Genomic DNA, 27,560 nt, shown 5'->3' with positions numbered 1-27,560 from the left:
TTGAAAACACAGAGCTCTTTATTATGCCGGCAGTCCCAAAAGGAATTAGTATTCCAAAAATTCTGGGACCCAGACCAATGGAAAATGGCTACTTTTATAGGGGTTCAAACAAAGGGACCCTCTAATACATCTCATTGGTCTCAGGAGCAAGACATTTAAGGCTTTAAAGGTAATAACCAGCACTTTGTTACCAGAAAATAATTGGTGGCCAGTGGAGTGATTTAATGTTGGTGTGATATGATCACTTCTGGAAAATGATACTAGCAACTAATGAGCACCCACTGAAGGTAAAATGAGTTTACCCTGTTCTGCGAATTCATACACATCAATCTTCTCCAATTTGGGTAAACTTGTTGCCTTGGAGATGCTGTTGGGTTACAACTCTCATCATATTTCACCAATGGCTAAGTCTCTAGGGATACTAGGATATATAGTCCTACAACTTCTGGATGGGCAAATTTCCCCACTAGTCTTCATCTGGTACAAGGACATGTCTGGTTCCCATCCAGAAAATATTTAATAATTACATTGAAGGTCAAATGGTACCCAAGAACATCTAGGTAATAGGTTTAAAGGGGAAATTAAAAGATTTGAAATTTTACAAGCTAGGTAGGAATAAACATTAAACATGTCCCATCATATTCATAATGTTATTAAAAATCATTAGAAGATAAGGTCACCAATCAAATTGTATGGTAATATGGTTTTTTCCCCTGTTGTGTTAAGGCTAAAATTTGCTTCTAATAAATGCAGGACATTTATCAGAGAGCTACATAATGCTGGACAGATGAAATTAGGACAACATAATTGGTATCATTGTTTGATGGAAAAAGTGATAAAATATGAGAATTGTGACTGTTAAAATTATTCATAGCTACTATTCACCTTCAGACTCTGATTTAACATTATTAGGTTTATTCTATTTTGCTCTGTTAAAAAAGTGTACAATGCTAGAAATGAAACAGCAAATTGGAAAAGCTCAATAATTAATTCATTAATGCAAATACAGTGTGCAGTGCCATGATGACATCCCCAGGTTTTAGTAAATAAAGTGAAGACATTTCTTCTCAGTTGTTGTCCTTTTGGTTTCCAGCTAGCTCATTGAAAAGGTATTATTATTGATAGAAGATGTGAAAATGTTTATGCATTTGATAGATGCAAAAATAGAACATTCTAGCATTGGTTTAAAAGATAAATACCGGATATACTTGACTATAAGTCGACCTCATATATAAGTTTTGGGGTCAGAATTATGGATTTTGCTATGACCTGTGGATAAGTGGAGGGTAAAACTTCGGGACATATAGCAAAGGATCTAAAGGATGAAGCAAAGCAAAACAATGTCATTTGCAAAACAATGTCAAAGAACTTACAAATGTCCAGCAGACATAACTCTTTGTGCTCACTCTTAAGGCTGGCTGGATGAGAGACTAGAGGGGTTCAGTGCTTCCAGGACAGATTATACTCTTACTTTTCAACAGAGGATGGTTCATTCTTTTAAATAAGAGTTAAAAAGTACAGTACTTACATTGATCCATGGGTAAATCAACTCAGGTTTTTTGGGTCAGTTTTTTTACCTAAATTTCGAGACTTATACATGAGTATATACAGTAATACATTTATTTTATTTTATTTTATTTTTTGGAAAAAAGGGAGGCCATGGAATAGTATTTATGGGTTTTTAATGCATGTTTAATGTGGAGCCAGACCTAGATACCGTAATCGCATCAGATCCTGTCAGATCTTGGAAGCTAAGCAGGGTCTCTCTTGGTTAGCACTGGGATGGGAGACCACTAACTAATACCAGGTACTGTAGGCTATATTTCAGAAGAAAGAACTGGCAGAACCCCCTCTCAGTCTTTCTTGCCATAAATTATCAGTCAACATAAAGGCACATACACATACAAGTAAAGCAGCCAAGCAAATCCAAATATTTGTTATTAATTCAAAAACGTTCTCATCATGCTTTTGAAGGCAGAACAATTGAGGAATAATTTAGACAGAGCAGTTTTTATTTTACAATTTGTTGAAAAACCTGCAAATTATTCCATACTGAAATGAAGACATATTGATGATAAATATGTAGTATACATTTTGTAAATATGGAATGGAAAATATGGAAATATGGAAACCAATAAAAATTATAAGTGGGGGGGGAGAGAAATGAAGACTAGGTCTGAGATCCTGCATTGGGAAACATGCATGTATCATGTAGTTATATATTTGGAGCTATGTCTCCCCAGTGTCACTCCCCCCAAATTCCACATTATAAGCAGTGCACACATACACACACCCAAAAAAACACGGTCATTTCCATGGTGTCAGAGAGCAGGAAGATCAGTGGGAAAGTTTCAGCTATTTTTCTCTAGCTGGACACTTTGCAACAGCTATCAACAGAGACCTTTGGGAGGCCCTTGCATATAACATCCTTACAGCATGCATTGATCAAATATCTGGATGCATCCTGTCTAATCACACCATTCTCCAACAATGTGGATATTGCTGTACTGGGTGGGTCTGCAGGTTACAAGGTGGTTGGGGGAGATTTGGTCACTGCGTGTTCTGAATAGAGTTCTGACCTCTTCACTGACCCAAAAAGTGAGTTACAATGTTACGATGGCATAAATCCAGCTTTGTTGTTGTTGTTGTTGTGTGCCTTCAAGCATTTCCCAACTTAAGGTAACCCTTAAGGTGAACTTATCTTGGGGTTTTCTTGGCAAGCGGGGGTTTGCCATTGCCATCTTCTCTAGCTGAAACAGTGGAACTTGGCAAGGATCATCCAGTGGGTTTACATGGCCGAGTCAGGATTCGAACCCTAGTCTCCAGAGTCATAGTCCAAACCTCAAACCACTACACCACACTGGCTCTCAAGCCCAGCATACATCATTGTAATTCCTTAAGGTGCCAGCCAATGTGTGTGTTTTTTAAAAAGAAAAATATGGCTGGGTTTGTTTCACGGGGGGTGTATGTCAAATCATTCATCATTTTGGTTCAGCTTGGGCTGAATTGTTTTGAAAAATGACTTTAGGAGACAGGGGACATGCAACTAAGTGAAGTCATCAACCCAGGGTTCTGCAAATACCTGTTGGTCTAGACATAACAAACATGTTGCTCTCATTTTCTCTGTCCTTAATTTTAATTTTCAAATGCCATCTTGTTGCAACAGAACTCTCACTTCCCTTTCACCTCTTCCAGAGGGATGCCCTGGTTTGTGTAACGGCAATGGCAGGTGTACTTTGGACATGAATGGGTGGCACTGTGTCTGCCAGCTGGGCTGGAGAGGTGCAGGATGCGACACTTCCATGGAGACAGCATGTGGCGATGGAAAAGACAACGATGGAGGTAGGGCTCTTGTTGATTGAAAATCTTCTTGGTGGTTGCTTTAGAAATCACTTCCTAGGGCCCCTACAATTGTTCCCGGCTTAATTTTCTTATGTCAGCAAGCAAAGGTTGTTTTTATTATTCTAACAGGCTTTTGAGATCTATGTTTGGCAAAGAAAGGGCTTTTCATATGGTATTATAGTGTTCTAATTGCCCTGTTTTTAAATAGCTTTTTATTATTTTGAATTGTACGTTCTAAATTGATTTTCAGGTTCTTAATAACAACAACAACCACAGCAATATACAAACAATAACTTTTCCAACCTCTCCATTAAACCAGCCTGATTTTTGGCCCACAGATGGAATTAAGGTCACCACACATGGAAAGTACATTACATTTTGATCATCCCACATCCATTACTCCACATTCCCGACTGAAAGATCACAGTAGATCACAGAAGGAAGGATGTCTGAGATTCTGGAGAACCACAGAGTTTATACTACTAAGCCATCTGTTTGAACCAGTCATCTGTACCTGTGTGAGAGCTTCATGTGTTTTTAGGGTGAAAACTCCATGGTAATATGCATGGCTATATACATGGTAACCAAGGGATGCAATGGCTTGGTGGTTAAGATGCCAATTCTGATGGTTGTAAGATTGGAAGGTTGGCAGTGTGAGACCCAAGTGCTACATGATGGAGTGAGCTCCTGTCACTAGTCCCAGCTTCTGCCAACCTAGCAGTTTGAAAGCATGGAAATGCAAGCAGATAAATGGGTACCACTTTGGTGAGAAGGTAACAGTATTCGGTGCAATCATGTTGGCCACATGACCACCAGAGTCGTCCTCAGACAGTGTTGGCTCTTTGGCTTAGTAATGGAGACCTCCCCCTACAGTCGGTTACAACTAGACATTCATGTCAAGGGACTGCCTTTACCTTTCTATACATGGTAAAACACTCTCAGGGCTGCTTTACCAGTGGATTTCTGCACTGGCAGGGCTTTGGATTAGATGGTCTTTGGAATCCCTTACAACTCTGTCATTTTGTGATTCCATTTTGTAATACAAAAGATCACAGTTTCAACTCTTACTTGAGACACAAAAGTAAGGCCTGAGTAGACAGGCCAGGAAAGCATGGACTGAGCCCATATTTTCCTGGCCCTGATGTTCACCCAGGTTGGTGTTCACACACCTGTTCCTGTGCCAGCCCAGAACCAGTACGTCGCTCCTTAACTTGCTGGCTGTTGAACCAACTGAGAAGCCCCCCCAGTCAGCATGTCTGACATGGAAATGGGGTGCCTGGCTGCACCCACATGGCTAGGTGCTCTGTTTCCACATCAGACATAGCAACTGAGGGGGCTTCTCAGTCAGATTGACGGCCGGCAAGGTGAGGAGCATGGGGAGGCTGTCTGAGTCTCCTAGAAATTATGTGCAAAACCAGAGATTAATTATCCTGGGGTAAAGGCTGTTTACTCCAGGATCAGACCAGATCCTTAGGATGCACCTCTGGACAGATAGAATCAAGCCTGATTTTGTCCCCAGGGGTTTTGCCTACTGATGCAGGTAACACTAGAGGAAAGCCAGGACATTTGGCCTATGCAGACAACCTCATAGACAATATTGGGCTAAATAGACCAGTAACCTGGATTAATGCAAATAAATAATCTCTCAAAATGGCATGTTCCAGGAGTGTTGCCCTTTGACTTCCATCGTCCCCAACCAGTATGTCCATTGGATATGCTAGCTGCAGATGGGCGTTCTAGTCAAGCACAGCTGGGAAGCTCCAGTTAAGAAAAATTAGATTAGAGGTTTACCCTGCAGAAAGAATTACCAGAGCTAAACGGCATGTGAGATGATAGCTAGCTAGCTAGTTAGCTAGATAGATAGATTTTGTTCATTTGTATCCAGATTTTCCCAGTAATGAAACTCAACAAGGTTTACAACATTTTAAAAACAATACAGATTAAATCTACACTAAACATCTATAATAAGTGTAAATAGAAAAGTTATTTAAAAGCCATAGAATTTATAAAGTTAAAACCACTAAAATAAGTAAAAGACTATATACAAACTGAAAAACAGCACAACCATTTAAGACCCATCCCCACCATTTCTGAAAGCCTGTAGACATTAGTGGCGGGTTACAAACCGCCATTATAGTACGCGCAGAGCGCGTACTAGGGTTAGGGAAATGCGGTGCTTCCGCACCTCCCTAACCCTAATACGCGCTCCACACGTAAAAAATGACGGCCGCCGTTCCAGACGGCCGCCGTCATGAGGATGTCACGGCCACGCCGCCTCTACACGGGACGGTGCGGACATGACGTCCTCACTTCGCGCCAGGGCGCCTGGGGCGCCCTTTCCGCAGACCAGGAAGGAGCTCCGTTTCGCAGCTCCTTCCTGGTTTGCGGCGACGCTTTGCTTCGCTGGGCGTAGCCTTCAGACGGCTGCGCCCAGCGAAGCAATAGAGAAAGGGGCCAAGTGGACCCTTTCTCCTTCTCCCCGCTACCGCAGGGTGTCCTTGGGGCTTGAAGCCCCAGGGACACCCCTTTTCAGGCTGCGGAGAAGCAGCGTTTTGCCGCTTCCCCGCGGCCTGAAAAGCGGCGGATCGGGGCCTCAGTGGCTGCCGTTCTGGCCGCTGAGGCCCCGATACACCGGGGAAAGGGGCGGGTGCAGCCCGCCCCAAATGGGCAGTCTATAACCTGCCATAGTGTCTTGCTGGATCTGCATCTCTTTTCAAAACTTTTGCAAAGAACAACTTCACAGATCAAGATCTGGATTATGACCATGAATGGAAGACCCTTCCATGCCTCACCAAAGCATTTGTCCAAGATGGGAAAAGTTGTCGACAGAGATTTGTAAGGCTAAACCAATGCTGCTCTGGCAAAATGCTCTCTCCTTTTTTCCTCTTAATATTTTTTCTATTGAGTAATGTCAGTCAGGTTCTTATAATTGGCTATTAACTGCAGCTTATCTTGTTACTGAGAAAGCTCCGGTAGACTGTTAAGGTTTGGATTAGAGGGTAGGAGATGTCTCATTGTAAGAGGGACAGAAGGAGACATAATTTGATTCTGTAAATCATGGTGCCTCTGCTCCCGACACACACAGACACACACACAACCTTTCAAGGCAAGAGTGAAGTGTCAGCCTTGAATGTGTCTTGTTTCACAAACAAGACTGTTTCAAGAAGAGGGGAGAAAGCTACAACCGGGTCAGAGATTATCTGTTCCAGAAGGAGCAGAGTATGTGATGTGATATATATATATATATATATCTCCCTGGATGCTTTGGATAGTTTTGCACATCTGGTGTGGTAAATGGCCCAAATTACTTCCCATGAAAAAAGATTTAGAAAAGAAAAGAAAGGGGCTACCAGAAGTCACACTCCCTCCCTACATGCTGTTTTTTTTAAAAAAATACAAACTGTAAAACAAAGGGCACTTTCTTCTCTCCCATGAAACTAGATACCTCCGTCTTTGTTTCTGTTTGCAACAGACTCCAGGCGGCAATACCATTTACCCGCACCAGATGTGTCAAATATAAGGATTTAGACTGTAATCTCTGCTTCTGTGAATGGGAACAGAAATTGCCATATTTAGAGTTAGGGAAGGACGTGGTTTCTGCACCAGAAGCAGAAAGGAAACTGCCATTGCTACCTTGAAATAGCATTATTCAAGGTTTTGGTGCCTGCTGGTCACAATCAGAGCTTGGAGATTTTACTTTTGGGGGGATATTCAGAATGCACCCACCTGGGAGATTTAAGGGACTTTAGTCCCCCTAAAAATAACATTTCCAATCTCCTGTCAGTGTCATTTATGTATTTGGTAGGGATATAAAGAACACTCACACATTTTCTCATCCTCTGACAAGGTAGGATAGTGTGGCCCATTTTTTTTGGCATGGACAATAGTGCATTTTGTGCAAAATACAGTGTTTTCTATACAAATGTGTTGTCTGCAATTTTTTTCACCAAAAGCACAGAACAAAAATGTGCAAAAACTCTCCTAATCTTAACCAGCGAGGAAAAGAAAACTTTTCAATTTTTTTCTTTTATTTATTTATTCTTCTATTTATACCCCACCTTTCTTCCACCATGTGACCCAAGGCAGCTTACAATAATTTAAAATAAAAGTTTATACAGGTTGAGTATCTCTTATCTGAAATGCTTGGGACCAGAAGGGTTTTGGATTTTGGATTTTGGATTTTTTCAGATATTGGAAGATATGCATATACACGATGAGATATCTTAGAGATGAGTCCCAAATCTGAACACAAAATGCATGTATGTTTCATACATACTTTATACACATAGCCTAAAGGTAATTCTTATACAATATTTTCAACAATTTTCTGCATGAAACAAAGGCGATTTCCACACCGCCCAAAAGTATGTGCTCGGCATGTACTAGGGTTAGGAAGGCATGTCCTTTCCGGATGCCCCTAACCCTAGTACGTGCTGAGCACGTACAAAATGGCAGCGCCCATTCTATATGGGTGCCGCCATTTTGACGCAGTGGATGCTTAGCGTTCGCATGTCTCGATGCCATTATGACACCGCAAATGCGCCAATGGCGCTTTGTGGCATAATAATGGCACCGCAAAAAGAAGCCACTTTTTGCAGCTTCTTTTTGCTGCGTGGAGGAGCCGCGTGGTTTGTCCGCTGCAGCTCCTTCTCGCAGCAAACACCAGCACCGGCAGACCGCCCTTTTGTGCAGTCTGTAAGCAAAAGTGTCACTATCTCAGGTCCAAAACACACTGCAGAAATAATCCAGTTTGAGACCACTTTAACTGCCCTGGCTCAGTGTTAGGATATTCTGGGAATTGTAGTTTTTGTGGCACCAGAGCTCTCTGACAAAGAAGGCTAAATGTCTCATAAAACTACAGTTAACATAATTCATCCAGAGCTTTAAATGTGATTTTCTAAAGAGTTGTTACAGTTGTATTTCCAAGGATTCCCAAAAAGTAGCTGGTTATCACTGGAGTTACAACTCTTAAAAAGCAACCATTCACTTCTCCATTTCTCAAAAAACAACTGAAATAATTATTTTTCCTTCCTTTTTTTTAAAAAAAAGATCATCTGAATATTTCAAGCCAGTTTAACCTTAGCACCTATTGCAAAACACAAGGCAGCATTTGAGCCATGTCATAGACGGCATCTGCACTGCAGAATTAATGCAGTTTGATACCGCTTTAACTGTCATGGCTCCATGTTAGGGAATTCTGAGATTTGTATTTTTGTGAGACATTTAGCTTTCTGTTATAGAGAGTTCTGGTGCCACAACAAGCTACAAATCCCAGGATTCCATCCCAAATTTTATGAAAATGTCATTTCCCCCAGCACCATGCAGACCTTTTGGAGCAGGTGCAGAAATAAATGTATTAAGTTAGTTTGGATCCTGAATGTTTAAAGAAGCTTGTTTTGTCTCAAGTCTTGATCTGATTCTTGACTTTATTTTTTAACCGACATTCCAATTTCAACATACCAAGTGACTAATACTGAAATTCAATTACTACATGTTTGAGTTTTCCTTATTCAAAAATCCAAAATGTTCATATATATATTCATGGGTGGCTGAGATAGTGACACCTTTGTATTCTGATGGCTGAGTGTGCACAAAATTTGTTGCATGCACAAAATTATTGAAAATACTGTATAAAATTACCTTTGGGGTATGTGTATAAGGTGTATATACAACATGAATGAATTTCATTTAAGACGTGAGTCCCATCTCCAAGATATCCCATTATACATATATATGCAAATATTCAAAAATCTGAAAACCTAAATACTTCTGGTCCTAAGCATGTCAGATAAGGAAGACTCGACCAATAAAGTTTTTCCCCCCTTATTTTTATTTTATTAGGAAAACATTACTTTAGAAGGTGCTGCTTCATATGAAGCTTTGTTTCTGCCTGGTTCTTGTGAGCTGATTTCTGTTTGTGCACATGAGTGTGTGTTTTGAATCTGCACAGCTGAAGCAGATCCTAAATTTTCCTGAGCTGAAGGGCACATAATCCTATAACACCCATTAAAAGTCAAAGGGAGCTGAAAAGCTGAATCCCAGATCCATTTTCAGAGTTTAAGAGCTTTAAACATGTCAGTGGCAAAGACCCTTTGTCATACTTACACCTGATCAGGATAACGAAAGGAGGATAAAACGTCTGCTACTCAAGGGGAGAAAGAAATATTAAGTGAAAGGTTAGTTCAGCTGAGTCCATGCCTCATCCCAAATGCTCTGCTGTTAATTTTCCCATGAAGCACACTCCCTGCCGCCACTTGCAGTTTTCTTTCCATCTTTGCAGACTTAATCTGAGTCAGGAAAACAAAAGAGGAGCCAAAAACAAATGCAGCATATATTCTTACCATCCTCTTGGTTACATTCTTAGGTGTAATCCCCAGCAGTGGCGTCACTAGGATCAGTGTCACTCCAGTACAGTAACTCATGCTCACCCCCAGGCTCAGAGCTGCCAGGCCAATGCCCTTCATGAGTACATTGGGCTGTTGTGAAAGAGAAAGGCTCTGGTCTACTTGCTGTCAAAGACCCCTGATCCCCCGTTATTCCTATGAATGTATTTTGGAGTGATCCTGCAGTTAAAGACGTTCTGTACCTCCTTGGATATCTTTGTACTCTTTTATCCTGAGTGTACAATATCAGCTGGAAAGCTCATGGGTTTAGCTCATTCTCCTCAGTCACTAATCAGATGTGGGAATGCACCAAAAACTATTCCAGCTACTCTTGCATACTTGTGGAAAAAGGAATAACTTTATGCTGGAGCCAGAGGTTACTTCTTCCCTGGGTGTGCAACTGTGCACCCAATAGAGTTACCAGATTGAAAAGTGACATGGCTCCTGTCCCTTTAATAGTTGTATACAAGAGAGAATTTCAGCAAGTGTTGTTTGTCACCTGGTTATATGACAAACAATGCCTGCTAAAATGTCCTCTTCTTGATTGTGTTGTGTGCTGTGCATTCAGGTCATTTCCATTTTATGACAACGCCAAGCTACACAACCATTGGGTATCATGGGTACACAACTATTAAAAGGATAGGAACTGTCTCCAGTTTTTAACCTGGTAAATTTACAAGCCAGATAGTGACAAAGGAACAGAACTATAGCCATGATCACCTCTTCCCCATTGTACACCTGGGAATGAAGTGGGAAAGAGGGACCAGACTCTGCACTCCAAAAGGTGGTGTAAGTATACTAGCAGAGACTTGCACTCTGCTAGCACATTTGTTGGATCTCAGCCATAGGAAACTGCCTTATCCTGACTCCAGCCATAACTAAGGAGCTGAATATTTGCATATTTCTTTTTTGTGTACAAGGACAATTAATTTGAAAAAAAATGTTTTGTTGCTACTGGGTGATATTACAGGAGCTTTCATGTACAGTGGTACCTCGGGATACGAAATACCCAGGTTACGAAATTTTCAGGATACGAAAAAATCCCATAGGGAATTATTGTTTCGGATTACGAATGTTTTTTCGGGTTACGAAAAAACTTTTGGTGCTTTTTTCGGCTTTTCCCCACAGAATCGCGGCTTTTCCCCATTAGCGCCTATGGCAATTCGGCTTACGAAGGCTTTTCGGGTTACGAAAGCGACCGCATTACGAATTAATTTCGTAACCCGAGGCACCACTGTATTTTTAAAATTTCTCATATTTCAGGACTTTTTTGTACAAAAAGAAAAAAACAGCATTTTCTCTGTATAATTTTGTGCAAAATTCAGTACTTTCTGTGCAAAAATTTGGGGATTTGTAAAAATGAAGTTTTTGCAAACTGTGCTGAATTAAGGGGGGAAATCTCAGTGCTAGGAAAGGGTTGACATCATTAGATGGAAATCCATTCATTTTTTAACTGTTGACCCTCAATCTCATGATGTTAATCCTTTCCTGATATTGAGACAGTTTGTAATATAGGGTAATGGCCAGGAATAAAGCTGCCTGTGGCCATTATTTCAGTAACAAACTGTTCAGTAATTAAGCTGCTCTTTATCGAGAGCAGTCTTAGAAGATGGCATATTGAGTAACTCCTACCTACTGCATAGAAAGAGACTATGGCCTGTTACAGACTGCCAAAATAAAGCTGCTTCGGGTCTCTTTGGAGGTATGCTATTTAAATGATGCATGGGTCCTAAGAGTCCGGAGGTCGCGCCAAAGCCACACTCCATTCCTAAGCACTGGAGTGCAGCTTTGGTGCAGCTTCTGGATTCTTAGGATGCATGCATCATTTAAACAGCATACCTCCAAAAAGACCCGAAGCAGCTTTATTTTGGCAGTCTGTAACAGGCCTATGAAAATTTTTTACCCAGTCAGATGATAGTGGAGAGGAATTGTTGGGAAAATACAGGGGGGTTGGATTAGCAGTTATTCGGAGTCTTATCAGAGTGAGAGAGAATTCATTTGGATTTTAAGAGACCTGATTAAGGCTATTTTGAATTTGATATTGCTTGACATAGCTAGGGTTGTGAAGAATATTTTTTTTCTTGAGAGTGTGTGTCTGGGTGCAGTGAGTGTCTCAACACATCAAAACACCCCGTCCAAACTATTCTCAACCACCACAAGATTTTTCACATTTTTGCAACTTTTTGAAAAGAATTCCTTTGTGCATCAAAACAGTGGCTGGAATCCTGTTGGTAAATTAAATCATTGTAAACTGAATTACGATTGCATAAAGCTGAATTGTGCTATTGCATAATATTTGTGGAAGGAGCACAGTCGTAGCTATACCACTGGGACCATTGCACAAGCAAATTGAGCAGCTTAGCCTTGGTCTCAATGTACAAACTGTCCTGATGTACAACATGTCCTAAAGCACAGTGCATCCTGATACACAATGCACCCCATTGTTCAATGGAAACTCCAGCAACAGGAAGTCTTATTGGACGCCCTGTTGTGCTTTGTTGAAATTCATTAGCATGGTTGTGCATTATGCCAGCAATATAGCTCCATTATTGTAAACTTATGCATTGTAGCCTCTGTTTCAAGATCTCGAGCAGTGTTTTTTGCTCCAAAATATTGAAAATGTACAGACACAAAAAATGTTTCTTGCACAAATGAATTTTTAATTCATGAATTTTTCAAATCCAAAAACACAGTAGCAGAAAAATTCACCAAAAAAAAAAAAATGCAGTCATGCCCAGCAGGGAGAAAAGTTCTGAAATTCATTGTTTCAGGATGCAAAAATGCAATAAGCAGATATTTACACTCTCATAATGCCTGCACAATCTGTACCTTCCCTTTGCTGTCTGATCCACAGATGGACTGGTGGATTGTATGGACCCAGACTGTTGCCTTCAGACGCTTTGCCATACCAATTCACTCTGCTTAGGCTCTCCGGATCCCCTTGATATAATACAAGAAACGCAGCCTCCTGTGACCCAACAAAATCTTTATTCATTCTATGATCGGATCAAGTTTCTAGTTGGGAAGGACAGCACGCATGTCATTCCAGGAGAGAATCCATTCACTGGAGGGTAAGTCCTTTTTGTTTTGTTTCTTTCAGCAAGAACCAAGCAGTTTGTTATACCATTAGTATGCCTACATGATATATGAACCATCTGCAACAGAAGAATATGAAGCACCATTATGTTTTTTTTAAAAAAAGGAAGATGTGGTTTTATAAATGAAGGTCCACATAATATGGATGATTTTGGAGAGTCTTGCAGTATTAAACTGGATTGCAATCTGAAGAACTAAAGGTAGAAAATATCCCATATCAAATGATGTTTCTAGCGAGTTTCCCCCCTAAAGTTTGGCATCACTGGCTGACTTTCAGACAACAGCAAAGTGAATATGCTTTGGGGAAAATTAAATAGCGGCCATGAACTGTATCATACCACTTTTAGTCTGCATAATTGCTTTCTGATCATCTTGCCTATGTGAAAAACTCCCTCCAACAAGAAAAATAGAATGAGAAGAGTTTTTTAAAAATTCAAAGGAGTTTTTTTTAAAAAAAAAAACCCATTCAGAAACAGTACGCTCCCACCTTAACACCTATTACTATGTTACTTTAACTCAGGCTGCTGCCATACTTCACAATTAATGCAGTTTAACACTGCTTTAACTGTCATGGCTCAGTGCTATAGAATTCTGGATATTGCAGTTTTGTGAGGTATTTCGCCTTCTCTGTCAGATGCCACAACAAAACTACAAAACTCAGAATTCCTTAGCCTCAGAGGTCGGCAGCATGGTTTCTTGCATGTTGGTTTTTTTTGCTATTGCTTTGCTCCCAGATGCCCTATAGAGGAAGTGATGTGCAGTTTTGTCACATTTTTAGCCCCCTGAATCATTCTGAGGCTTTGATGTTGTTGTGTACTTTCAAGTCATTTCCAAAGAATCATAGAATCATAGAGTTGGAAGAGACCGCAAGGGCCATCCAGTCCAACCCCATTCTGCCATGCAGGAAATCTCAATCAAAGCATCCCCATTGACAGATAGCCATCCAGCCTCTGCTTAGACCTCCAAGGAAGGAGACTCCACTACACTCCGAGGGAGTTTGTTCCACTGTCAAACAGCCCTTACTGTCAGGAAGTTCTTCCTAATGTTGAGGTAGAATCTCCTTTCCTGTTTCCGGCTTATGGCGACCCTAAGACGAACCTTTCATGGTGTTTTCATGGCAAGATTTCTTCAGAGGAGGTTTGCCTCAGGGAATGGCATTGGCAAACCTCCTCTGAAGAAATCTTGCCAAGAAGGCACCATGATGGATTTGTCTTAGGATCATCATAAGTTGAAAATGACTTGAAGGCACACAACAGCAACAAGTGGAAGTGCAGCCCTCCACGCTCTCTTTTGGGACTAATGTGGCCTCAGCTTCCTACAGTTGTCTACCCCTCAAGTGTTGATTCTACTGCCTCTCCGTTCTGCCAGCTCACTCTGTTGCATATGCAAACTGCTATACCACCCTGAATGCATCCATTCATATCTGATTTTGGAAGCAAAGCAGGATCAGGCCTGATGGATACCTGGTTGGGAGACTAGCAAGGGAATACCAGGGACTTCCAACTACAGCTAGGCGAGAGTCTTACCTGAAATCCTGGGAAGCTCCTGCCAGTCAATGCTGCCACAACTGGCCTCAGGGGACCAGTAGTCTCAGTACAGGCTGAGTCTCCTTTATCTGAAATGCTTGGGGATTTGGGGAAATGTTTTGGATTTCGGAGTTTTTCGGATTTTGGAATATTTGTACAGTATATACATAATGAGATATCTTGGAGATGGGACCCAAGTCTCAAAATGAAATTTATTTATGTTTCATAGATGCCTTAAACCAGTGATTCTCAAACTTTAGTTCTTCAGGAATTTTGGACATCAGCTCCAAGAAGCCCCAGCCAGCTTGGCCAACATTCAGGAATTCTGGAAGATGAAGTCCAAAACATGTAGAGTACCAAAGTTTGGGAATCACTGCCTTATACACATAGACTGAAGGTCATCTCCTTCCTCCTTGGAGGTCTTTAAGCAGAGGCTAGATGGCCATCTGTCGGGGATGCTTTGATTTTGATTTCCTGCATGGCAGGGGGTTGGACTGGATGGCCCTTGCGGTCTCTTCCAACTCTATGATTCTATGATTCATCTTATACACAATATTTTTAATAATTTTCTGCATGAAGCAAAGCTTGTGTATACTGAACCATCAGAAAGCAAAGGTGTCAGTATCTCAGCCATCCATGTGAACAATTTGGGGTATTGGAATATTTTGGAACTCAAAATTCCAAAATAAGGGAGACTCAACTTTTACTGAGATGACTTCCTATGAGCCTGTCTGTATTCCAGAACTGAATAGGTGTTTCTAAATACACCATGGAATTCCTTGAGCCTCTAGCAGTTAAATCAATTTGATTTACCGTATATACTCAACTATAGGTCAACCTCGTGTATAAGTCAAGGGCAGGTTTGGGGACGAAAATTATGGATTTTGACATGACCCATGGATAAGTTGAGGGTAAAACTTAGGGGCATCTAAGAAAGGATGTAAAGGACAAAGCAAAGGAAAACAATGCCAAAGAATTTACATAATTCCAGCAGGCAAAACTGTTTGTGCTCATACTAAAGGCTGGTTGGATGAGAAAATACAGAGGGTTCAGTTCATCCATGACTCATGACACTCTTGCCTTTCACCAGGGGATGGTTCCTTTTTAATGAGAGTTAAAATACAGTACAGCGCGCCTGCATTTTATGTGGGCGCGCCATACGCAGCTTTAAGCATACTCTGAAAGCCGCACCGGAAGAGCCCCTCATGCCCCCAGAAGAACGAATGGGTTGTGCACTGCGGACCGAAGCCCCATTACGTCCTATGGGGCTCCAGCATATGCTGATTTCCCCTTACGCGGAGGGATCCAGAATGGATCCCCACATGGGGGAGAGCCCACTGTACCTACATTGATCCGTGGATAAGACGACTCAGTTTTTGGGGGGAGGTCAATTTGTTGACCTAAATTTCTAGACTTATACACGAGTACATACAGTAAATCATGATTTAAATCACTACTCAGAAAGACTTTATTTAATCATGTGATCCCTCCCCCCCAGGGGGCTCTCTTCCTTACTATAAGCTTCATACATATTTTACACAACTCAAGAGTTACCAAAGACTCATTCTTTCTGATCATGGGACTAACTCTGTAGTAGTGATCTCTGAATCTTTATGGAGTACAGTAAATAAAAGCAGACTTCATCTGCTGCCTAGAATCACTTGCAATACCAGGCAATTGCTGGAATTGTCATACTCCCTCCACCCTAGGCTGTTTTTTTAGGAGAACCACACTTCTTGGAGCTTTGCTGTCTGCTCGAAATGTTGTTATAAGTGAAGATTATGTCAGTGCCATACATAATGAGGTTATGTTTGGGGGCTGTGTGGGTTTTGACAGGTAGGTTTGTTACATATAGATTCTACATCATGCCCATGTTTAATGAGCTCTCTCCCTTGACAACCAGAGATCTGTAACCCTACCACAATTCTATTAATGTTCTCCGTTATAGAGGCTGTTCTAAATTCTGTAGCAACCAGGTTATCTAGGAAATCTCTCCATCGCCCATGCCAAGCCATGTTGAATATTATCACTTCAGATTCAGTTCTCTGAGTGCTGTCAGTTATTTAGTCAAAATGGTAATGACTGGTTTAAAAAAAGAGGAGAAAGACAGGAGCTTCCATGGTAGAGTATTTCTGATTTCTGTGTATGGTTCCAAAAGCTGGAGAGTGAAGAAAGCTGACAGTGTCCAGGAAAGCATCCAACAGTCGATAGCAGCAAGACAAACAAAGATAATGGCAAAGCAAAAGAATAACAAAATACAGTCAAGTCCTGAGTATCAAACAGCCAGAAACCAGAGCATACCAAGGGTTAAAAAGGCAAGGTAGTGTCAGGGTTTGAGTAATCAGAATAGTCAACCAGTCCAAGAATCCAGGGTTTCAACAAGCAGAATCATAATTTCAAAGTCCACAGGGTCCAATCAAGGAAACCAGGCAACAAGAGAGTCTCTGACAAGGATGTTTTCACCAAGGAAGTCATTTAACCCCTGACAAAAGTTCAGGCCTTCTTCCCAGGCTTTTATCTTCAGCAATTCCTGGTACAGCTGATTCCTAGTTGCCTGGCGTTTCTCATAAAGTTTGAGAAGTCTCCTCCCAATTTTCTCCCCATTTATGTCCAACTTATTGTCCACCGGCTGTCCCACTATCTGATCTGGACTGTGGAGAACAGAAGCACTGAAACAGCTTTGCCTTAAATAGAGGGCTGGATGGTCATCTGTCGGGGTTGTGGTGGTGGTGATACTGTGTTCCTGCACGGCTGGATGACCCTTGGGGTCTCTTCCAACACTATGATTCTGTGTTCTCAAAGTCAGTTCTGTCTAAAAATGCCCTTATCCCTGTATCCTTTTTTTTGGCAAGTCAAGTGTTTTGCCCTCTGTTGCAACACAGTGACCCTTTGTCATTCCAGAGAGAGAGAACTGGGCACTGAGATATCACTCTCAAAAGCCAGTAGCTTGATAATACAATGTCTCTCATGCCAGTCCTTATGGTGATGGACAGCTAAAAATGGTTTAAAGATACAAAGCAAACAGCAAGAGTAAGTGGCTGGGAAATCAATAAGAGAATGAGCAAATGGCACAAGAGCACTTGTTATCTGTTCATCAAGATGATGGGGAAAGACGTCCTTTGCATCTGGAATTTAACTCGGTGGCTTGTTTTATCATCATAAATGCTCAATTCAATATGGACATTCATTCTGAGTTTTGTCATTCCTCCCCCCTTGCATATGAATAATGCATAATGGCAGAATTTGGGGAGAAGGCGAAGGCTTTATACATTGAGGTGATTCATCAATGTCCTTTTTATATCTCTCTTCCTTTTCTTTATCGTCCGTAGGAGCTCTTTCTTCTTCTCTCACTCCTACTCTAGCATCAGAGTAGCTTGTCAGCTCCACTTGTTTGCCTGTAATTCAGTAATAAATTCACCCCAAAAGCAAGCTGTCACAGGTCATTGGTTTACCCATACTCCATCAGACGACTGAGCAATTGCTGTTCCCTTGCAAAGAGGAACGGAGATGCATCTTTTAAACCTTCAGGGCATATTATATAGTCCCTGAGCCATCCATTTCATAACACTAACTCTTCTGCACCTACAGGAGTATACTGTATGCTGTAGTCTCACTATTATGCCTCTACCAAAATGAAACACCTCCTGCTTTCTCCATTCTTCAGAACATCCAATTTTTCCTGGTTAATCCTTGCCCTTTTCTTCCTGCCTTTGGGAACACATGGTGGACAAGACACAAACCAAAAAGCCACAAGGTTACACATCCACAATAGCTACAGTGGCTGCCTCTTCTCCATGAGTTGTCCAGCACAACCCAGCAAATGTTCCCTCTGCCTCCAGATTGCCATATGTGCTAGCCTCCCTACAACTATTGTGTAAAGCACCAGTCAGTTGAGCTTTTGGGGGGCAAGGATCCATCCCTGAATAACAAAGATCACATTCAAGCAATACTATCCCACAGAATTAAGGGACAGAAGATAAGATTAGAACATTTTAGCGAGAAAACCACAGCAAAAGAACACAGTGTTTTGACATTCTCAGAAGGGATTCCCAGATCCCATGTGGTGACAAGATGGTTCTCTGTTGAATATGGACTGCCTGTTTGAAGGTATGTGAAGGGGTATGTGACCTGGGCTGTTATCACCCATTCAAATATTTGCTAAATGCTGGTGTTGTTGCTATTATTATTATTATTATTATTATTATTATTATTATTATTATTATTTATATAGCACTGTATATTTACACAGCGCTGTACATACAAACAATAAAATACATAAAAGTAAACCTGCCCATGGCGTACATTCTAAGAAATAATAGCATAATACATATAAATAATATATAACTATACAGGAAGGAGTGCGATAAAATAAAGCAGGCAACAAATTAAAAACGTCAAATAACAAATAATAGTCACGCAATGCCTGGAAATGCTTCCCTGAATAGGATCATCTTCAACTCAGTTTTGAAACTGGTTAAAGAAGTGATGACCTGTGAGGCTCGTGGGGGAAGACGGTTCCAGGAGTGAGGGGCAGCAAGTCAGAAGGGACGAATCCAGGACGGGGCAGTGGAAATCCTAGGCTGAGACAGCAGATCTTGAGTACCAGAACAGAGGTCATGGGTGGGAAGGTTTATCATCAGTGTTTAGGTTAACAAGACAACAATAGTGGTCTACCATTTTTGCTACAGAAGAAAATAAAACATATTTCCATATTTAATGGATAAGCACAGGCCATAGAGACAACAAACACTCCCAGGCAATAAAACAGCTGTATGTAAGATCTGACTCACATGTGTCAGTAGGGGAGTACGGGGTGCAGTTCATACCAGGTGACATCTCAGAAGGCAGTATCTGCCTTCTGGTGTAGAGTGTACCACTGTGCTTCTCCATGGGTAGATCAGGACTCTTGGAGTCTGAAGGTCCAAGGAAAGTGCCTGGAGACAACAAGGAGACTAGCTGGCCTTGGAAAGCTAGCCAAAGTGCCAGCTCAAAACCTCAACATCTTAAGCAGTGAGAGGAAGAGGGAATTTGGTTCACTAAGGGGTCTGTAGCAAAAGCAGTGGTCATTTAATCCAGTCCAGAGCTTTGACAAGTCAGCAGTCAGTCCAGTAAAGCAGTCCAAAGAATAGTCAGAGTCCAGACTGGCTTCTAAGCAACAGACAATCAAGAAATGAGGCACCAGTGTGACTTTCTTTCAAGGAAGATGGATGGCTGTCAGCCATACTGGACCGAGGAAGGTGCTGGGATATTTATAGCCATTCAGTTCTTGCAGATTCTCCCTGATAGCTCATTGCTTCTTATTTAAATGTTGAGAACGGGGCATCTCTCCCTTTTTTGACTTCTCTCTGTGGGGGTAGGCACTGGTAAGTCCAGCTCTTTATTGGAGGGTCGTAATGGTAATGAACTTTGCTCTTGTGGCTGCTGGGAACCCGGTCCCTGGCTACAGTTTCACCTCTTGGGGCTGCTGGGATTGCTGCAACGAGCATGATCCCTGGGCTCTCAGCCTCTACATCAGAGCCTTCAGATTCTGAAGACATGTCTGGATCCAGGAAGGCAGGGCAAGACAGGAAATCTCTCCCATCTCTAAATGGCACCTGAACCCCTTTGGAACTTGCAAACAAGAACAGTAGACTGGAACAACCCGAAACATGGACATACACCTTGGGTGCCCCAGTCCATCAGCCATCAGCAACAAGTAGACTAGAGCCTTTCTCTTCCATAGTGTCTTGATCTATTCTTGAGGGCCCATTGACCTGGTGGTTCCAAGCCTGGTGGTGACAGAATGAGTTGCCACACAGGTGTCACACCAACCCTAGTGATGCCACTATGCTGGCACATACATCCCAGCTATGACTAGCCTTGAATGGAGCACAGGAGCTGATTGACAGAATGATCCAGTACGAAATCAGACAGTGTGCAAACACCTCGATTCAGATGGCTACTTCCAGCCCTTCTTGAAAAAATAACTCAAAACCACAGTGCCATTTGGAGTGGTATCGTAAAACAGAAATGTATCAAGCTGAGTGTATAAAATGCTCCACATTTTCATTAGTGGCTTAAGAAACATTTTAATGTCTTCCTCTCAGGATGACATCTGTGTGTTTGAAGCCAAGATATACACAAAGCTTTCGCTCCATCTATTTTATGACTTCCCGAGGAATTTCAGATTTCCTCTACTTCCTTCTGCCTAATCAAATTCCTTAACAACTAGAGATAACTTTCACCCCCACCCCCGAAAAAAGAATCCTTGAAGCATTCAGAAAACACCAGAACAGCCTGTTTTATTTGGCATGTCTTTATAAAAATGTTACTAACTCTGGCTTGATCTGCTTGTCCCAAGCTGTGAGAAGAAGGGCAGTCTTAGTATGGTCAGTTTCCTTTGGAAGACGAGGAATCCTAGACTGAAAATGTGAAAATCTGTTTGCTTACAAAATCACAGTTTTTGATAGAGGCCACTTAAAGTACTGGCTGAGTCATTACAGCCTCTGTTGTTGTATTATGTTCCTTCAAATCCATTCTGACTTGTGACCCCCTTCTCATAGGATTTCCTTTGCACAACTTATTCAGGAGAGGTCCTCCATCTTCCCTTAAGGCTGAGAAAGTGTGACCTGCCCATGGTCACCCAGTGGGGATTCAAACTGGTCTACTAGAGTATTAGTCCAACATTCAAAACAATGCACCACATTGGCTCTAGTATAGATCCTGGAGACTTTGGGCCCGAACAGACAGGCCAAAATAAAGCTGCTTCAGGTCACTTTGGAAGTTTGCTGTTTAAATGATCCATGTGTCCTAAGAGGCCAGAGGCTTCGCTAAAGCCATGCTCCAGCCCTAAGGACCCGAGCACAGCTTTCGCGCAGCTTCTGGCCTCTTAAGATGCATGCGTCATTTAAACAGCATACCTCCAAAGTGACCTGAAGCAGCTTTATTTTGTCCTGTCTGTATGGGGCCTTAGGGTGCATCTGCACTGCAGAAATAATGCAGTTTGATACTGCTTTAACTGCCATATCTCTATGCTATGGAATCCTAGGATTTGTAGTTTGTGGTGACACCAGAGCTCTCTGACAGAGAAGGCTAATCCTGGGGAATTCCCACTGGTGAAAAGTGGGGAGGATCAGAAAAGCATCTGGCTATATTCCTGTAACACAGAATGAAACTTTCAGAGGACCCCAGAAGATCTCAGCAAATAATTTAATTGTTCTGTATCTGGCTATAGGGATTTTGGGTTTGTCTACATGGGCCAAATAAAACATTTCCTCTCATTTTCACAGCAAGCTAACACTAACCCAGAATCTGGAGCGATCAGACAACATACGGTCCCCATCATCACCAAATCACAAACTCTGGTGTTTACCACCGCCATTTCCCTTGATATAAGGGCCAATCCCCAGTCCAGAATGGTGACATGAAAAGCTTTTTCTCGTCACCATTTGTTCTCAGAAAGGAGGTGCCTGGCCATGTGATCAATGGTGAGGAGGAGGTAGAACTGGACATCTCATTTTTGACCTCAGATTAACTGGCAGAGCACCAGCGATGACAGCAACACACCTGTGACACATGTAGACATCTGCTCAATGTTATTGCGGAGTGCCTAGGTAACAGGAGGACTCCAGGGCCAGAATAGTTGGATGTCCATTCAGAGTTTTGTCCTTGTTGTAGACGCACCCATAGCCAGATGCTTCTCTACAGTCCCTTCCTGCTTTTCACCAGCCATAGAATGACTGTTGGATAGGTAGGGCTGAAGAAGCTAAACAGGAAGACTGGGAGTAGAGAATAGTTCAACATGTGGAACTGTTATGCTGTGCTATGGCATTCTGGATCTCAGCCATTTTCAGTTTTTTGAGGAAAAAATCTTAAAGGAATAACAGGATGGTCTTTTATCATCTGGTACTTAGTAACAAATACAGATGAATGGGATAAAATGTGAAGAAGTTGTGTCAAAATGTCTCTAAAATGCAATTTAAAATAATTTTTTTACAGTAACTAGAAACTCTTACTCTTTACCCCCAGTAAAGTGTCATAACTCTACATTACTTTTACAGCGTGACTTATTTGCACCTTTGTTACCTCCCCATGAGTAAAAGTAATTACGGTAGCTATAGTTGCACCATAGTACCATAACATTTCTTCTATTGCATGAACCTTTTGCCACCTTTGAGTGAAGAAGATGGTGACCTTTGAAAACTAGCCTGGTTGTTTCTCTTGCTTTTGGTTAACCTTGTAAAGGTGTAGAGAGCCAGTGTGGTATTCTGGCTCCAGTGTTAAACTACGAATCTAGGAGACCAGGATTCAAATGCCTGCTTGCTCATGGAATCACACTGGATGACCCTAGGCAAGTGCATGCTTAAAGGAAGGCATGCAGAACCTCCTCTGGACAAATTTCACCAAGAAAACTCCATGATAGAATTGCCATAAATTGGAAAAGACTTGAAGGCACATAACAAAAATAAAGGAATCATCCCAGTGTATACTTTGGATTTAGATAGTGATTGGTAACTAAACAGCTCTGTCCAAAACTACTATCCCTTTTCTGGAATTCCTAAATACTTCAAAATCCACAGTTGTCCACATAGGTGGCTGAGATAGTGACATCTCTGTTTTGTGATGGTTCGGTGTATACAAGCTTTGTTTCATTCACAAAATTATTAACAATATTATATATAAAATATTCATACCATGTGTATAAGATCTAAATGAAACACTGTCCAGACTTGAGTCCCATCTCCAAGATATCTCATTGTGTACATGCAAATATTCCATATGGGGGGGGGGATTCCAAAATCCAAACCACTTCTAGTCCCAAGCATTTTGGATAAAGGACACTCAACTTGTATTTATTCTTTTGAAAGAAAAATCAGATTTTACTTCCCCACCCCTCAAAATTTGGCTATATTCACTGTTTATGGCTCTGCAGAGCAATTCTCACACATAGTTGAAAAACGTGCTGTGGCTGCACTCCTTTTAAGGCGTTCCTGCACTGCAGAAGCTTCACAGAAGAGCTTCCACAGACTGTCAATGTGAATGACAGCCAGCCACTGGCTCCTGTCCATTTCTCTCTGTTTTCCTCCACTCAGACTTCCTTAATAACTAGCCCTCTCCAGGGAGCCATCAAAACTAAATCCCATCTATCCCCTTGAGCTGTGTTCTTCCTTCAGTCTTCAAGCCCTTATTAAGACAGCAATTTGAGGGGGTTGGGGTAGCATCCGGATATATGTCCATCTGTAACAGGCAGTGGAAGAGTGGTAATCCTCACACAATTCATATTTAACATTCATGCACCAAGATGTTGTTTTGTTTTGTTGCTACACTCCTCATGGGCCATGGTTTCCAGACCTATCCCCATTTTGGTAGTCCTCCTCTGGACACTCTCCAGAGTTAGGATTAGGGTCCAATCCCAACCCCTACTGCTGTTTGACATCATCATGGTTTGTCAAGAAATGGGACATTTTGGCCAGCACCCAGCTAGTGACTCGGGCATGCATCAATCCCTTTTTGGATTGAGTGCAGGAAGGTATTGTCTTACCCTTGACCTGTGTCCAAAAACTCCCCATGCCCTGCAGTGTGAAGAGCGACTGCAAAGTGAAGACCTACTGCAGCTCCTTATTACCAGAGGAAACGGGAGGGAAATGGAAGGTAATTCAGACCATGAAGGCTCTGGCTGCTCTCAGCTCCTGGGGAAGCAAAAGGCAGGCGCAATCCATTTGAGAGCACAATGTCATTTTTTCTTCTTCTCTCAGCCTGTGTGTCCTAATACAGTGGTGCCCCGGGTTACGAAATTAATTCGTTCCGCGGTGCCGTTCGTAACCCGAAAAGCATTCGCAAGCCGAATCTCCATAGGCGCTAATGGGGAAAAGCCGCGATTTCGTGGGAAATAGCGCCGAAAAGCACCAAAAGTTTTTTCGTAACCCGAAAAAACTTTCGTAACGCGGAACTATTTTTTTTAATTTATTTTTTTCGTAACCCGGAAATTTCGTAACGCGGCGCATTCGTATCCCGGGGTACCACTGTACATTATACTGAGTAGGACAAAAAAGGTATCCTAATGCAGAAAAGCAGCCATGAAGTTTTCATTAAATTATTGTGAACGAATCGCTATGTCTTAGCATCACCTACATCACAAGTAGATGCTAAGCAGTTAATCTGTGGCTGGAATCATGTTCGTTAATCCCACCTAGAACAGATGGATTGAATCAGTTGCTGAAGAATGTGTAGGGAAATCCCATTGATTCAATGGTACTGTTCTAGTTGGGACTAAGAATAAGATTTAGGCCTATATCATTTAGGATTGGATTGGATAAAGGCTATTCATAGCCATACATATCATCATCAAAATGAAATTCAACACGGAGAAATGTAAGATATTGCACTTAGGGCAGAAAAATAAAATGCACAGATATAGGATGGGGGACACCTGGCTGAATGAAACTACGTGTGAAAGGGATCTAGGAGTCCAAGTAGACCACAAGTTGAACATGAGTGAACAGTGTGATGCGGCAGCTAAAAAGGCCAATGCAATTTTAGGCTGCATCAATAAAAGTATAGTGTCTAGATCAAGAAAAGTAATAGTGCCACTGTATTCTGCTCTGGTCAGGCCCCACCTAGAATATTGTGTCCAGTTCTGGGCGCCACAATTCAGAAAGGACATTGAGAAACTGGAGCGTGTCCAAAGGAGGGCGACAAAAATGGTGAAAGGTCTGGAAACCATGCCCTATGAGGAACGACTTAGGGAGCTGGGGATGTTTAGCCTGGAGAAAAGAAGGTTAAGAGGTGATATGATAGCCCTGTTTAAATATTTGAAAGGATGTCATATTGAGGAGGGAGCAAGCTTGTTTTCTGCTGCTCCAGAGAACAGGACCCGGAACAATGAATGCAAGCTACAGGAAAAGAGATTCCACCTGAACATTAGGAGGAACTTTCTGACAGTAAGGGCTGTTCGACAGTGGAATGCACTCCCTCGGAGGGTGATAGAGTCTCCTTCCTTGGAGGTCTTCAAACAGAGGCTGGATGGCCATCTGTCAGGGATGCTTTGATCTGGATTTCCTGCATGGCAGGGGGTTGGACTGGATGGCCCTAGTGGTCTCTTCCAATTCTATGATTCTATGATCATCATCATTATTATTATTATTTATATTGAGCTATAGATTTAGTAATAATAATAATAATAACAATAATAATATGTATTTGTATCCCGTCTCTCCCTGTATTTGATCGATGTGGATAACAACAGCTGGTGAAGACAGAGGCTGTGTGGCTCTTTAGCAAATCTCATCAGCCCTAAGGGATGATGGGAGTTGCAGTCCAACAACAACAGCAACTGGACGGCAATAGTTTGCTACTTAAGATGCAGGAGTTTTTTTCCTGCATCCTGTGAAAACCACAGTGCTTTTTTGTGTGTATGCGTGGGAGTCTTAAAAGATTGAAATTTAACATGACATTGTACCTCCCCCCCCAAAAAAAAAATCCTATTAAAGAATAAACTATATACATAGTATATATTACAGAAAAGAATGTGGATCACAAATATTCTTAAAAAGAAGCAGCAATGTTATTCATTTAGCCTTGCAAGCAATTCTTTCTTGTAGACACAGCGTACACAGCGCTGTACATACAAATAATAAAATAGATAAAGTAAACTTGCCCATGGTGTACAATCTAAGAAATAATAGCATAATACATATAAATAATACATAACAATACAGGAAAGAGTTCGATAAAGTAAAACAGGCAACAAATTAAAAACGTCAAATAACAAATAATAGTCACGCAATGCCTTGGAATTAATCTGCATACTGTATCTGTGCTTGGCTATTATCCTCACCTCTCTTGCCAGAAACAGTTGGGCCAAAAGAAGTGGCTTTCAGTCCCTTCAGGGACATGGTGTTGGATGACATACATCCTCAAAGTAGCTAGAAACCGCTTTGAGGCCACCAATGGTGGCCCAAATCCACCAGAAAAAGGAGCAGATTTAATCTGCTCTTGCCAGCTGCCGGCTGCCAGCTCTAGGACCATGGCAACCCCATGGCCTGCTTCGCTCCTTGCTGCCTGTCTGCTTTCGGCCTCAGTGACTCATAAACAACTGCTGTTAACATCATCTGTTGATATTTTTTGCATTGTTTCACTAACCACACGCATATACACAAACCATGTGTACAATTATCTATTAAATTAGGCACCACTCCACGTAAAGACTGTCAACTAAATCTTGTTAGTCTTTAAGGTGCCATAACACTCTGTTCTCTTTGCTACCTCATTGTGTTGTTGTATGGATAAAACAGGAGATGCATACTACCTTGTGCTTCTTGAAAGAAAGGTGGGTTAGGATTAGGGTTACAGTTTGCAGAATGATCCTGTTCTACCAAGCCTACTACTATTATTCTTTTTGGGCTGGAACCCTGAGAGAGGTGCATGGGGCTCCATTTCCATAGCTTCATCTCCTGGTGCTACCCAAACTCAGCTTTCCTCAACATTGCCTTTTCCATGCCATTAGAGAGTGGGAGGATCAGCAGAGATGCATCCAACTATTTTCTATCCACAGACACCACTGGGAGTTATTGGGAGGTCCTTGCCAATGATGTCCTTTTAGTTACAGGAAAATAGCTGGAGGCATCAACATGGAAATGGTTGTGCTTGAGAGGTTGGGTTTGGTTAGATTTTGTTCACTGCATGGTCGGTAAAGAATTATGAACTTTGCAATTATCAAAAAAGTGGGTTACGGTAGCAGAAGATAGACTTACACTATTGTAAGTTGGACCTGTGCTGTAGCCCAAAGAAGTGGCTAATGATAGCAGAGGTTGGACTTTGATTTTTGCAACTTTCTAACAGGATGCTAGCCATTATCATTTAGTTACTCTTACTTAGTTCTACATCACCTCCCTCTTGTACTCCATCAGTTCCTTGGCAAATATATGCCTGGAACATGGGTCCTAGTCTGTCAGTGACATTTCCACAAACCCTGAGGCTGCCTGTCAGTTGAGTGTCAAGACTTTCAGTCCCCACACTCAGTCTGACAGCAGCTTTCTGGTGCTCTGTTGGTTGTCAGGGTTTTCTGCTGAGTGTCATTGCTTGTTTTGTCTCGTCTCCCAGCTGCCTGATAAATGCCAGATTCTTGAAAAAACACACTTGCAGTATACACAGGTGGCCTTGGGAGCATTTCTGGATGGCTACTTTTAAAATCTAGCTTCCCTTGGTTGCACTTTCCCATAATGTCTTAAATTTT

The 27,560-nt window shown here is 41.8% G+C and overlaps 1 protein-coding gene across 11 annotated transcripts in view; it reads left to right on the top strand.

The window, feature by feature from the left end:
- TENM4 (teneurin transmembrane protein 4) overlaps positions 1-27,560 on the top strand; it is an 840,211-nt gene that overhangs the window by 710,439 nt on the left and 102,212 nt on the right. For all 11 annotated transcript variants that reach the window (XM_042456125.1, XM_042456124.1, XM_042456133.1 and 8 more), the window contains 2 exons: positions 3,196-3,342; positions 12,580-12,796. In XM_042456125.1, coding sequence (XP_042312059.1) covers positions 3,196-3,342; positions 12,580-12,796 — 364 coding nt within the window. The remainder of the gene's footprint in view (positions 1-3,195; positions 3,343-12,579; positions 12,797-27,560) is intronic.

The sequence above is a fragment of the Sceloporus undulatus genome, chromosome 3 (assembly GCF_019175285.1).
Source record: "Sceloporus undulatus isolate JIND9_A2432 ecotype Alabama chromosome 3, SceUnd_v1.1, whole genome shotgun sequence".
Lineage (NCBI taxonomy): Eukaryota > Metazoa > Chordata > Lepidosauria > Squamata > Phrynosomatidae > Sceloporus > Sceloporus undulatus.
The sequence above is the reverse complement of the archived record's forward strand: the minus strand, read 5'-3'. Positions and strand labels throughout refer to the sequence as shown.